This window comes from Micromys minutus (assembly GCF_963924665.1).
Source record: "Micromys minutus genome assembly, chromosome: 18".
Classification (NCBI taxonomy): Eukaryota; Metazoa; Chordata; class Mammalia; order Rodentia; family Muridae; genus Micromys; species Micromys minutus.
In genome coordinates this window covers 54008761-54023050 of record NC_137953.1, presented here as the reverse complement: position 1 = coordinate 54023050, position 14290 = coordinate 54008761, and the positions used below count along the sequence as shown (strand labels likewise).

The window sequence follows — 14290 nt, the reverse complement described above, 5'->3', positions numbered from 1 at the left end:
AATTTCTTGATATGTCTTATTTATTATATCTCCCATTTTTTATTATTTTTTATTTTTATTATTATATTCTCCCATTTCTTTTGCATATTATTAACACTAGTATACAAATTAGAATGACACATTTTATGTATTAGAGCAAAATATCACAAATAAAATGAACAGAATTGATATTTGCTCCTCAGACACTGGTTAGGAATGATCCCAGAGTTATAACAGCTCATCATTTGGAATCCGTAGGAGTCATAGACTTTATATTGTATTGTTTTTGAGAAATGAAAACCAAGACAGATGCTTTACTTAATGTTGAAATACTGACAGGGAGCCAACCTTTGTTTGTGTACAAAAGCTAGCAAATATGTTAGAGAGGAACATACTTTTTTAAGGATTTATAACTGTTGATTTGAAATATACCAACACATTTGCCAACATTTTATACCATCCCACCACTCCCTCCCTCTCTCCATTTCTCCTTTCTGTCTCTCTCTCATGTGTGTGTGTGTGTGTGTGTGTGTGTGTGTGTGTGTGTGTGTGTGTCTGTGTGTGTGTGTATGTGTGTACGTGTGTGTGTGTTGCTAGAGATCGAAACCAGGGTATTGAGCAGTCTAGGCAAGTATGGTCTCCACTGAGCTGTAACCACATAATCATGGCGATTATTCTAAGATTTCATCACAGCACTTACACTGTGGACAGGCTTTCTCCTTTGCCACTCTGCATTAGACATTAGTACAGTGTGTTGTCATTCTGAAAAAATCAAGTTGTCCTTCAAGAAGCAAAGAGCTAGGTCTCATTTTTGTTGTTACTCTCCACAAATCTTCTCTTACTTAGTGTTCAGTTTCATAGAACCTAGAGCTGATCACTTCTTAATGTAGAAATGTCCAATTTTATTCTATAAGTTTAAAGAAATGCACACTGCACTTAAGTTAATAGGTTTTCTGTTTAAGTGAATCGTAGTAGTTTAGTATTAGTCAAGCCACAGTGGTCATGCAGTGACCTCAATGTCATTTGGCAGCTGTTAGCAAAAACAGCAATGTATTTTACCTAAATTTGCTTTACTCATAGCTATTAGAAAATGTAAAGGACACCTGAATTGGAGAAGGCTTTTTTTTTTTAAGTTTTTCATGTCTGTGATAAAAGTACAAGATTGATATTATTGATTAAAATTTAGGTTTTGGAGATACAGTTGCCTACAGATTTCAATTCCACATGCTACCCCTCCGATATTACATCTAGAAACTGAAGGTTAGGTTTACTAACATTGTCTACAGACCACAAGTAGTACAGCCAGAGTTTGAGCTTCTCTACCTGGGAGACAGAGAGTGGGCTTTCTCTATGGAACTACTGGCTGGAACATAGTTATCTGTCCCAGATCTCCGCTCACTCATTTCAAGCTCTTTCTGGACAAGAACAGCTTACTGTCATCCAATTTCCTGCCAATCAGAGAGAGCAGAAGGAAATAAAATTAGATATGAAATATAAACTGTTTTTGTTCTAGATATGGTGGCCCACAACTGTGATCCGCAAACTGAAGGGGCTGAAATTATTTTACATGTTAGGCCAGACTGGGCTACAGAGACTGAATCTTCACAAATAAGCATACATACATACACACACAGAGACACACATAGATACACACACACACACACACATACACACACACACACACACACACACACACACACACACACACACTAGGGTGGGTTCTAGTACAAAACAAAAAGCAAAAGCAGAAGCAACATGTTTCCTCCCAGTGCCTGCTCCTGGAATGACATCCCTGATTTTAATTATTCATTGGTCTAGATGCCTAAACCATGAGGATTTGCTTATTCCCTGGCTGGCTCATAACTTATCTCAGTCATTCAAACTATTTACCTCTGTTTCAGTCCTGGCACACTTATGTTTTTGAGTCTTCCTCAGCCTCACACCCCAGCATCTCTCTGGACTCTCTTTCATTGTCTCTTTTTATTGTATCCTGACGTCAGTTTTCTGCTGGTTTATTTTGCCCCACCCTTGCCTCAGTCACCAGGAAAATCCCCCATTTATTCTCTCACTATTTCCTAGAATCCTCACTATTCCTGCCAATATTCCACCTCTTATTCTCTTTCTCAGGTAATCGGCCACTGGACTTTTTATTGACACCTGATGCTTATAAGAGCGTCTACAGGTTGCAGTTGACTACTATGTAAGGTTTTTCTTTTAGGGGCTTCTCTGTTACACTCTATTACATACATGTTTTCTCTGTTCATATTCTGGTTTCCAAATGTGTCCTCCTTAGAACAATGACCAGAAGAAAAGATGCACAGTGAACAATTAAATGAGAATTACTGAGACTGATTGTACAATCGATACCCCAGGTTCAGAGGTACTGAGACATATCTGTAATGTCAAGGCTCTCCTGGGCTAGGAAGTGACAGGAAGACTTTCTGGGGTGATTCCATAAGGTCCACTCTAAAAGGAAGAGTGCATAACCATTACTACATTGAAACAAAAAGAAATTCTATTTTGTTTCCTGAACAATGTTAACATTTTATGATACAGGTGGGAGAATATTTTGGTTTTATCTCAAAGGAAGGGTTCCTCTTTTCTTTGTTTACTCCTTATTCACTGTTCCTTTTCTCCACCTCTAGAATGCACCCCAGGTTTGTATTTTTAAGTTCTAAAGGCAGAAAATACTGGCTGAAATATCAAACCTAACTTTCTTTTCTCTATGATCCAAGCAGGTGGTTTGGCCTCAGTGGGATGACAAATAATTAGACCAGCACATTTATTTAGTATGAGACAGGAGACAGTGGTGACTTGTCAGGGTTAAATGAAAGGTTATGAGTCCCTCTGCCTTCGGGCTGTTTAATACACAAACCTAGGAAATAGAATCAGAACCAACAGGGGAGAGAAAAATGCTGTTTACTTTGTAAAAACATCAAGTAGAACACTGCCTCGAATGTTCTGGCAAGGTTAGTTAATTCTGTAACCAAAGGCATTCTGAATAAACTGATGATCTGTCTATGGGGTAGAATTTTATAGATTTTTGAAATACATTAAGCTGAGGGGGAGGGGATGGTTCAAGGGTGGAACACTGGTTAGTTGTGTCCAAGGCCCTTAGTTCAATCCTCAGCACTTCAAAAATTAAATATCCAAAGGTATAAAATGCAGATTAGAGATATGGAATGAATGTTCTCTTCATGGTGGCTTTGAGGATACTTCAAAGTGTCAATAAATAATGTCAGAGCTGCCACCTCTGTTCTCGAAGAATCTAAGTCAACATTTCTGGGGTGGGGCTATGAAGCTGCATTTCATACTGCAGCCCATAAAATTATTCGTTCAGATAAAGTAGGATCCATGCAAGACTCTGGAATTGCTTTTCCCTTTAAAACAGTTTTCTTTATGTTTGCTGTTACGTGACTCAAGTACTAACTCTAGAAATCTGGGACCAAAGGAGAGACAAGATAGGCTTACCATGGAAGTGAACATATCTTTCAGAACCGGCATTTGCTTAGAGCTAGTTAGCCATTTTTTGAACACATGTCATACAGTTAGGGCTCTAGAGGGCTCCCTGAATAGCCTTTACAAGCAGTGGTATACACCTTTCCAATAGGAACAAAAGACAAAGAAAGGTTAGCAATTTAAGAAAAAAAAATCACAAAACTGCATATGCTTCAGATTTAAGTCCCAATCTCCTGTTTTAGTGTTTCCAGGCGAGATGCACCAAGAAACAAAGCCCTGAAGAAGCTGCTGGTACTGAGATACTTCTGGACAAATTCAGGCGTACTTAATTCTGTGTCTGATGCCAGATGTAAGATGTTTTCTGCTAGGACTTTTCTACCTCCCTTCAAGTTGACCTACTGGAGACCTAGATATAGCAATCTCTTAAATAAAACCCATGGCATCTTTGAAATGAGCCTTGAAGAGGTATCTTTCCAGTACAGAGACTTGGACTAGGCACATCCAGGTAACACTGGAGTCCCTGCACCTCTTATGTCCCCCCTCCACTGTGAGTGAAAAATATGTGAAATTTATAACCTAAGTAAGCCAGGAGCAGAATGCCAGACAGAAGTTTAGTAAGTAGTCATTCGGGTTCAGCACTGTCATGGGCTGTGTGGGAGTAGCCTGGATTTAGAGACTGGAAACACTCTCGACATTTTATAGTGAGAAATAGACCATGTCTTGGCTGAAGACCTTCAGAAGATTGTGATACAAACCCCATGAATCTTATTATCAAAACCCAGTAACAGATCTTATCAAATCAAGCAAGGACAGAGTAGGACTTTGACCATTTTTATTTTTTGCACTGCAGTCACACACATTCTTTTTCTAAGATTATGTATACCAGTCACATGAAAATATACTATATTACTGATTTTGAAATATTAGATTTATTATTTTTACTTAAATGTTTGTCTAAACATTTTAACCATTATACTTTCATTATTTTCCCCCAAACTTACAATGTAATAAACTCAGATATGTCTCCAAACTATCCCATGATCTCTTTTGTGACACTTACCTCCTAAGCTTGTCAGTCATCAGGTGCCTAGTACTTAATAGATATGGTAAGAATGAATATTCACAGTGGCAGAACATGGATGTGACTGCAGATAATCATATCAACTTAAGTAAATTTCAGAAGGTAAACTCTACATATCATTTTTATTTCTGGCTTCTTGATCTCATGTAGACATGTAAGATCATACAACCAGAAAGCATGACAGTAGAAGCAACTGTCAGAGGAACAATGAGAACAAATTGATGGTATAGGTACAGGAAGGGGAGGGTGGGTATAGGAGGATATGCTCAACATGTAGCATATTTCTATGTAAGTCAGCACTGAATACATACAATTGAACTGAAGTACGAGCTGTTCACAGCAGCTCTCTGGCCTCAGTGCTGGCAGTCCTGGCTAAATTAAACACTTACAGCTGCCAGAAAAGCACAGCAGTTGATCACATGAACAAACCTGGTATGGAACAAAAACCAGGAAGCTGAACATGATTGCATTGTTGCCTAGCCATGCAGTGTCTGGCATGTGATCTATACCCCGTTCATGACTTTGGTCTTCTACTATAAAATCAGGATTTTCTTGCTAAGGAATAGGAAGCTAGTCTAGATATATTACTTTGTATTTCTGTTGTGTGTTGTCTATGGGCGCTTTTGTAGATGTGCATCTGTGTGCAATGACGTATATGAATCTTCATATGGAGGTCAAATATTGATGCCAGATATATGTCTTCCTTGATCATTTTGAACTCAGTTTTTAAATTTTAAATGTTTTGAGGTGGAGTTTCTTACCACTCTTGGGGATTGCTGAATTGGCCATACCTGCTGACCAGTGTTCCACGATCCTCTAGTTTATGATTCCCCAGCACTGAGATATTAGGTGTGTGCTATCATGTATAGCTTTTACAAGGTGGCCGCTATACATTTGAAGCAAACTTTTACCCACTGAGTCACTTTTCTAGGCCATTACGTTTTATAAGGTATCTTACATTGTTTATATTCACATACAAAGAGCAATTTGGACAAAACCCACAACTTGGTTCGGAAGTGTTGAGACATACAGTCATGGTAAGGGCTGGTGGTATTTATAAGACATGAATGAATTAGGGAGATTACACCACAGATACTTACTCTTATTGTGAACACCCTGTTTCTTACCTTTGGACTTCCGGTCATGGTATGACCTGCCTCTATAATGAGGAGTATCCACATATAAATTCTCCAGGTCATCTTGCCAAGATGCTGGATTGAAATGCTTGAGCAGATCTTCCACGGTATCAAATTCTGCAATAGTTTTGTCCAGGGCATCGGCCGCAAGCGTGGGGTCCGTTACTGATGGAGAGTGATAGGACACCCCCTAAGAGTGACATACATCTCAGTGTACTTTCAAAGGACCCATTACTGTGGAATATAACAAGCACATAACCATACAGAAGTAGCCCAGATGGGTGTTGTAGATGGCACACCATTGAGATGTCTTGCATGGCCGTCTGGCACTGATTTGTCATATTATACAGAGGGTATAACTCTAGTGCACAGCATAGTATATACTTTTATGAACATCAAAGCCAACAAGAGTCTGCAACTTTCAGTTTACCTTAGCTTTGATAATTTCTAGATAAAGGCTTAGTAGGAATATAAAAGTTGATATCTGATTTCTTGGTTCCTTGTCCCAAATCTTTCATATATCAATCAATAATCGTGAGAAATACAATTGTGATCTCCTCTCAAGTACTTTTTGATGATATAATCTACTCTCCCACGTTAGGTGTCTGTACTCCCTCTTCCATATTACTTCCATTGCAGAGGCTGTGTGAGGTGGAGCTCTGCAGACATTCTGATAAAATCTGGCAATTTAACCAACTTATTTACTGACAACAAAGATAATTAGCCTGGAAATAGGCTCTCTTTACTTAAGAGTGCAAGGTTCACATGGGGGAACATATTCAAAGGAAAATAAAAATACTGCCACAGTTTAGCCTCAACCTCACTAGTCATTAAGAGTCTCAGAATATTGTTGAAATGAAACACACTGTACCATTACTAGGCCAGAAAATGATTATGTATTTTTCCATGGAAATAAAACATCCTCACGTGAAATCCCTGAGCACTAACTCCACTAACCTTTGTACAATCTCGAGGTACATGAGCCATGAGTCAAGCATCTATGTGAAAATTCACGATCCATTAACAGGGAAATAGAGAGAACACAGCCTCAAAATGATCATCTAAACATCCTTAAAGACACTATCAAATAAATAAGACCTCCCCTCATGTAAATAAATTTCCTTTCACTAAAGGAAAGTGGAAATTGATGAAAATTTGCCTTCTTAAACCTAAACTGCAGTTTCATATCACAGTATTATAGAACTAACACATGCTGTGGAACTCCCAATGCCAAACTGACACTCTGACTTCCTGCTGTTGTTTCCTTGACCACCACTACTGTTCACAGATCTGTGGATAACTCCACTATGCCTCACTTTTACATGACTGCATCCAACTTGTAAAATTATTGAGTTCAAAACGATCATCTACCATTTGTGTAATGTAGACTCGGTTTCATTTATTCTTTCTGAAGGAATGGGAAGGAAATGTGGGAATTGGAGAATGTGTTGGGGATGGAAAAACTTATTGATAACATTGTTCACCTGTAGTTAGCCCTGTCAAATTAATCACACATTTTTCCTCACTAGCAGGTATATATAAGGCATTTTTATCTGATCTCTTGGCATTTATCATGCATGACTTAAAGAGGGAATTGTTAATATTCTGAGCCAAGATAAAGATACAGTCTTCACTCACCTTCACTTCACTTGCTGATAACGCAGCACTATCCAGGTTCTGGAATGCTGGGTTGTTCATCTCCTTTTTAAAAATTAAATCTTTTACATTTATTTATTGTTTTATGACCAGGAGTGTTTGTATTGTATGTATGTATGCATGAATGTATGTATGTATGTATATGTAGTATATACATGCCGGGTGTCAACAGAGGTAAAAGAGGATGTCAAGTGTTTTGGAACTGGAGTTATGGATGACTGTAAACCAAAATAGTGGGTACAGGAAAGTAGACTTGTGTCCTCTGCAGGAGCAGCAATTGCTCTTAAGTACTGAACTGTCTAGCCCTTTTTCTCTAGTGTGTGTGTGTGTGTGTGTAACATGAGTTGAATTCTGGTGAACACACAAGCTTGTATCTTCTGCATCTCTCTTGACACTTACATATTATGAATAGGTCTAAGTACTGTAATTACAAGTCACCCCTGAACCTGTGTAGATAACTTATAATTTAGCTCGCAGTGGTTTATATTCACTATACAAATAACTTTATATCACAATGTGGATCTGATAGCCTTTAAACTAAATCATGTTGGCCAAAGTTATGAGATTTGTAGCATGTAAAATGTTTGAAATAAAAGAACAGCAGTCCTGCAATTCATACACAAATAAAAGCTTCTTTCTGTAGCTCTGGGAAAGTGCTACAAGAAGTATTCTCAGATGGCTCTCAACAAGGCCTGGAGTATCAGAGTGTATGCATACATCACTACAAGAACAAGCTCCTAAGGTTCTCTCGGTTCCTGGTATGGAGGCAGGGTGAGGTGAACAGAGACAGTCTTCTCCAACACTAAGCTGGAGGGCAAATGCAAACCACAGGTAAAAGAAACCTGTCCTTCTGTGTGACATTAATAGTAGTTTTCCAGGGCCCATTTAGGGCAGTTGGTAGACACAGGAAGATAGTTAAGGACACACTTATGTGTCATAAAGTAAGCTAATAAGCCTACAACAATATTCGTTTGTTTTTGAAGTAAGTATTTTAAGCATTTCTGAAAGAGAGCCACTTACATGCACCTATTTCAGCTATACCATGATTTGGTTTCAGAGAAATTTTTTATATATTTATAAAATTAAGGTAAAATAAAAGTTTAATTGAATTAAAATTACCAAAAAATCTCTACTGCCTAAAAATTAATCTATAAACTACTCTAAATAAAGCAAAATATGGTCTACATAGAAATTGATAGTTGAGCTACTAGTTCTTTAACTACTCTGAACAGATCTTTAAAACAAAAGCAGTTTTAAAACAGAGAGAAAGGGACAACCAAGAGGATGGGTAAGAAAGAGTGGTGAGGGGAATACCAGCAAAGCACATAATGTGTATATAATATACATCCCGGGAAAACATCTTCTCTGTATGATAATAAAACGAATGGGAACAACAAAGAGAAGACTTGATTCACTTACTCTTCCAATATGGGCAAAGCCTCAGAACTCAAACCACAGGTAAATTTGGACCAGGGCTGAATTTTGCCAAATATTCCAAAGGGATAATCCAATATTCCTCTTGTTTAAAAGCATGGATGCTGGATAATTGTGTGAACTGTTTGGCTCTGTACTTAAAGCAGGAGTAAGGAGAGCACCCTCAATCACCATGAGTAAGATAAAAAAAAAAGCTGAAGTGTCCTTCAGTCCTCAGCCCTGGTGTATCCTGTATTATTAGCCACAGGTCAGTACCTGCCCTGCCTTCTCCTGGGCCTGAGCAACATCTCAGTGTTGCCTGCCTCAATTTGATGTTTTGCATCTGACAAAGCTTGGCTACACTGAGCTAAGCACTCAGCATATATGTAATATATGTTTTCACATTTCAATAATTTCATATACGTATATAATGTGGTCTCATTGAGATTCCCTTCCATATTTATAAAGATACATTAGAATATTCATTTATTTTTCTATATCTTGTGACCTTTCTTCTCCTTCTTCCTTTCCTCCTCCTTTTTCTTCTTTTATTCTTATTTCCCCAACACTTTTTTCTCCTATTTCCATAGGCTTAGAAAAAACAAAAACAAAAACCAAAGGGAAAAACTTAGTGCAGCATGTGTACGCTCAGGTATAGAACAATCCACTTTATGGGTACCCCTCGGGAATCTTGTCCCTGAAGAGAACTGACTCCTTATTCTTCAGAATCCACTAATTTCTCCTCGGCTACAAGAGACTTCATGAGCTTTCCCACCATAATGGGATTTTATGTACTTTGATCTTGGGCAGGTCATCTGTTTGTAATCACAGCTGCTGTAAGTTCATGTTTGTAATTATCTCCTCATGTCGGGAAAGTACTATTTTTCTCCAGATGTCTACTACCCTTACAATCTTTTTATTGGCCACCCTGGGGGATCTTAAGAGGCACAGACTTGCTTGCTGAATCCTTGCCATAGAAGGAATTAAAAACATTCCTTCAGTAAAAAAAAAAAAAAAAAAAAAAAAAAAAAAAAAAAAAAATAGCATTGGCTTAAAACAGTAACACTGATTCAGTTCCACAGTCCTGTGTTAGAATCACAGACACTCATTTACCATGCTAGAACCTGGCTAAGAATAACGTGATTTTATTATCTTGTGTTTAATTACTGCATAAGTTCTACATCCAGGACTGGTGAAGGCAAGATTTGTGTTTTGCATGCAAAGCAGAGAAGGTGACAGGATCATGAGAAATGACTAAATTTGGAGGAAATGAAATGAGATGTGAACCATTTTTACAGACAAAGGGTAAGATTTGCTCTGAGCTCATCAGAAACCTGTGCATGGCTGATTTTCACTTAAGTCATCAATACTGTAAACAGGGAATTTTCCAGACTGGGGAGGCCTTGAAATTGTTAATAAACAGGAGGCAGCCAGGGGTGCTCCTGAAAGAAATGGAAGAACTCAAACTGGCTTGCAGTCAAGCCTAGGTTCTTAATGCAGTTGATGTCCCTCTGAGGCTGACCTGGGCTTGTCCAGCAGTTTTGTTCACTGGCAATAGAATAATAAAGTACTCACGGAGAAAGAGCTTGTGACTGATTCCCAGTTGGTCTCTGAGGCGGCATCAGGTTGGAAATCTTCCTGGAAAGTAAAGACACATATACAATTCAGTCAGTGCTCTGTTAAATTCATCGTGCCCACGTAGCATCATCTCAGCCTTCTCTATATTGTTCTAAATAAATGACAACAAGAACAGGACTGCATTCTCAACAAACAAGTCACCATTGCTTCAAAGTCTCTGTGCACAACAGCTCCTCTCACTCCAATCAGGAACAACTGCATTAATATTATCTTGTAAATATGGATGAAGTATAAAATATAAAGACAGAAGTTCAAATTTAACTTGGCCGTCTATTGGTGTGTGACCTACAGTGATCTCTTAAACCTCTAATCTTTCTGTTCTCCATTGGTAATGGGCTGGACTGTTTAAACTGCAGAACTGTTTCAGAAATTGAACTTAGTTTGCAATTATCACTGGCATTTAATGAGTTCCATATGGGGATATAATAATATAAAGAATAATTATTGTCATTATTTATAGGTGTTTGGTTTAAACTAGGTTCAAGATCAACAAGGGGAAGACCATGACTTGGGGGACTGGCAACAGATAGACAGTAAGTCTGGCCCAAGAAAGCTATGCTGACAAGTCTAATGGATTTGTGATAGCCACTGCCCTCACAGAAAAAATTATCCTGAAAGGCAAATTATATTTTGTTTCCATGCTACTTTTCACATTGACTAGTCCAGCACCAGTAAATTAAACACACACACACACAGACACACATGCGATCATGCGCGCACAATGAGAAGGAGAGCTGAATCTACAATTTCTACACAGCACAGGAAGCTTCTTGTATCTGCTAAAATAAAGCATCCTGGTAATTTCTTTCAGTCTGAGTTGAGTCGGAGGTGTCTTGTGATACTAAGACAGTCAGTGACTCAAGTCTGAAAGCTTACTGGTCTCAGTATGCTTACTGACTGAAAGCTGGGAATCAGGTCTGAAAGTGCATCCTTTGATTGGTAGTGATGGCATTAGTTTGTGTATAAATATTGGCACTGAAGGAAATGTCAGCTGTTCACCTACAGAGAACTGAATCACACATGAGGTAGGAGGAAGCAACTGGCTATTAACCATTATTCTAAAACAACATCAGTGCATAAAGAGAAAGAAACAGCAAATATATGATTTATACATAGAGGGAGCAGAAAGAACCTGTTGTAGATTGATACATTCAAAACATGTGAAGACTGGGCTTTACTGGAACCTCTTGGAAGCAGATTAGCAGGTATCACTATCCGAGAGACAATGGTTTGTGGGAGAATACCACCAGGTATGTATTTATGCGTTCATTACTATAACTACCACCCCAAACTGAGTACTTAACAAAGAAGCAAGTGTGACTTAGCTCAGAATGTTGGATACTGGAAGGTCCCAAATTGGACAGCTCTGTTCCATTAGCCCTCTGGCAAAGGCCTAAGGCAGACACATCACAGTGACAGCCCATGTGAGAAGCAGAGATCACACATTGAGACAGGAAGCCCAGCGGCTGGAGAACGAAATTAATTGATACCCAGGTGACTTTAGCATTACCTCCAGAAAACAAGCTGCTCAACCCACGAGCCCCTAGAGCTTGCACTCAGCCTCAGTCAAACCACAGAACCAGGGAAGACAATGCCATGAGCAATTTGCCGATCACACAGTTTTCATTTCAGCTGCTTGTGTAACACTTGTTAAGCACCTACTATGTTAGAGTGTAGTCTCTAAAGTGAGGTTGAGCCATCAGTGAATAAGACAGCATCTCATCCCCCAAGGAGTCTGAACTCAACAGAGTTCTCTGATATCACTCTGCTCATATAACTTGGAGTCAGACAACTGTTTCTGAGATGGGATGAGAACACTTTCATGTTAAAAAAGAAGACTTTTTGATTGGAATTTTGCATGGTAAGTAAAAGGTTAATTTGTACAGAAAATTAATGAGTTGTGCTAAACATGAGTTACTTACATAACACATATGTAAAAAGAGTCAGAGGAAGATTTCCTGTAGACAGTGAGATCTCCTGAGACAGACTTGAACTTGAGACAGAGATCTGGGAACTTTCCATACAAAGTTGACTCAAAAATCAAGTGATGCATTATGTGAATGATGAGAAATCCAGAAAAACACGTTTGAGATCTCAGAACTAGCATTTTAGAATTTTGCACCCAATTTTCTCATTGTTAACAATTGATAAATAACAAATGGCTTGTATATAATCCAATCTCAGGAGACTCATGGCAAGCTCTGGGATGTAGATGCCTTTGGGTAAAGCTATAGTCATAAGTAGAAGCTGTAAAACATTCTATCTTGTCACCACAGCTCTCTTATGGAAGGTTTGAAGGGGTGACCACAGTGGCAACCAACACAACAGCAGAAAAACAGAGTGTACATTTGGGATGTCACTTCCAGGGGCAACACTTAATAAAGTCCTTGAATCCCCCCACACCTCTACAAACATACATAGGTATTTTGTTGGGTAGGGAGATGGCGCAGTGGGTAAATTACCTGTCATACAAACATGAAGGTCTGGGTTTGAGTCCACAAACCTCACAAAAATACTAAGTACAGCAAAATGCATCTAATTCCAGAGTTCCTAGAGAGACAGGAGAATCCCATGGAAGCTCCAGGGCCAGCTAGCCTGCTATACTTATCACTGAAAAAGAGACTGTCTACACCAAAGTAGAACATAAAGACTGAAATCTGAGGTTTTTCTCTGATTTCCACATATATACAGCAACACATGTTCCACTGTACTCACACATAGACACACCACCAAAACCACACATTTGCAAACAAAGTATACATACACACTTACCCTTACACACAGAGATGGGAAGAAGGGAGGGAGGGAGAGAGGAAAAAGGGCAATGTGTAAGAGGTCTTTTCAAAGTAAACATTTCATATATAAGTACCTAGACATATGTTACACAAAGAATTTTGAGCTTATTCACTGTCTGGGTTACAGAATTTCAGTCAGAAACTTTAACACTAACAAACTATAAATGAATTCATTACATTCCAGATTGAATGCTACTTCATCTTCCCTTAGTTACACAAATATGAGATGTTAAAGAGAAGCCAAGTTCTTTGTTAAGCTTGTCATCATTTATAAGTCACATATTTAAAATAAACATATAAAAGGGAACAACATCCTTTATGACAGAGTTTCTGAGTTTTCTTTTCCTCTGACAAAAGAATGTGTCCTCATCTCCCTCCCTTTCTCTCTCTCTCTCTCTCTCTCTCTCTCTCTCTCTCTCTCTCTGTGTGTGTGTGTGTGTGTGTGTGTGTAATATAATTTGTAGATACACATCCTGTGTGATAATTTTTCATCTTCCTGACTATCCTGCCTGACACTGCTGTTTGAGTAGCCATGTTTCAGTGGCAAAGATCAGGGTGTCGGAATTACATCAAATCCTCCCAGTCCTCTGCTAAAGCTACTCAATGCTGCTTTCTATTACAAGTTGTGCCTGTGTCCACAGCCTGTGACAGCTCATTTCTTGTGCCCCTTTCTCTGATTTGGTGTTCTGCATTTCCCACTGATTCTACAATGTCCACAATGGCCTCCTTGGGGTACCTCAGAGAGCTTCAATCTTCTTTGCCCTTTAATTTGATGCCGTTACCTCTGCCTGGAAGTATTTCTATCAAATAGTCCTGGAGCTGGGTTCTCAACAGTTTGTTGTCTGCTAAAACATCAGATCTTTGGAGTGTAACACGATAGCCTTACTCTAGGTCACTCTCTGTTTTCATCAAAATTCTTATTAATGTCTAAGATGATAGATGTCCCATATATTTGCTGATGATGTAATTAACTACTACAGCAGAAACTATGTTCTTTTATTTTCTACTTGACCTCAAATACTTAGCTGTTTCTTCAGGACACACTCTGAGGGGTAGCTACCTCTATTCTATGATTTAAATATCAGTGTCATTAGTTTAGATGGCTTGTTTTTAAGCCCTAGGCTCATGGGAGA

The 14290-nt window shown here is 38.6% G+C and overlaps 1 protein-coding gene across 2 annotated transcripts in view; it reads right to left on the bottom strand.

Moving 5' to 3' along the window:
• Positions 1-14290, bottom strand: part of PDGFD (platelet derived growth factor D) — a gene marked incomplete at its 5' end in the record, with an annotated part of 205385 nt that overhangs the window by 25442 nt on the left and 165653 nt on the right. For both annotated transcript variants that reach the window (XM_080932555.1, XM_080932556.1), the window contains 2 exons: positions 5647-5845; positions 10300-10362. In XM_080932555.1, coding sequence (XP_080788681.1) covers positions 5647-5845; positions 10300-10362 — 262 coding nt within the window. The remainder of the gene's footprint in view (positions 1-5646; positions 5846-10299; positions 10363-14290) is intronic.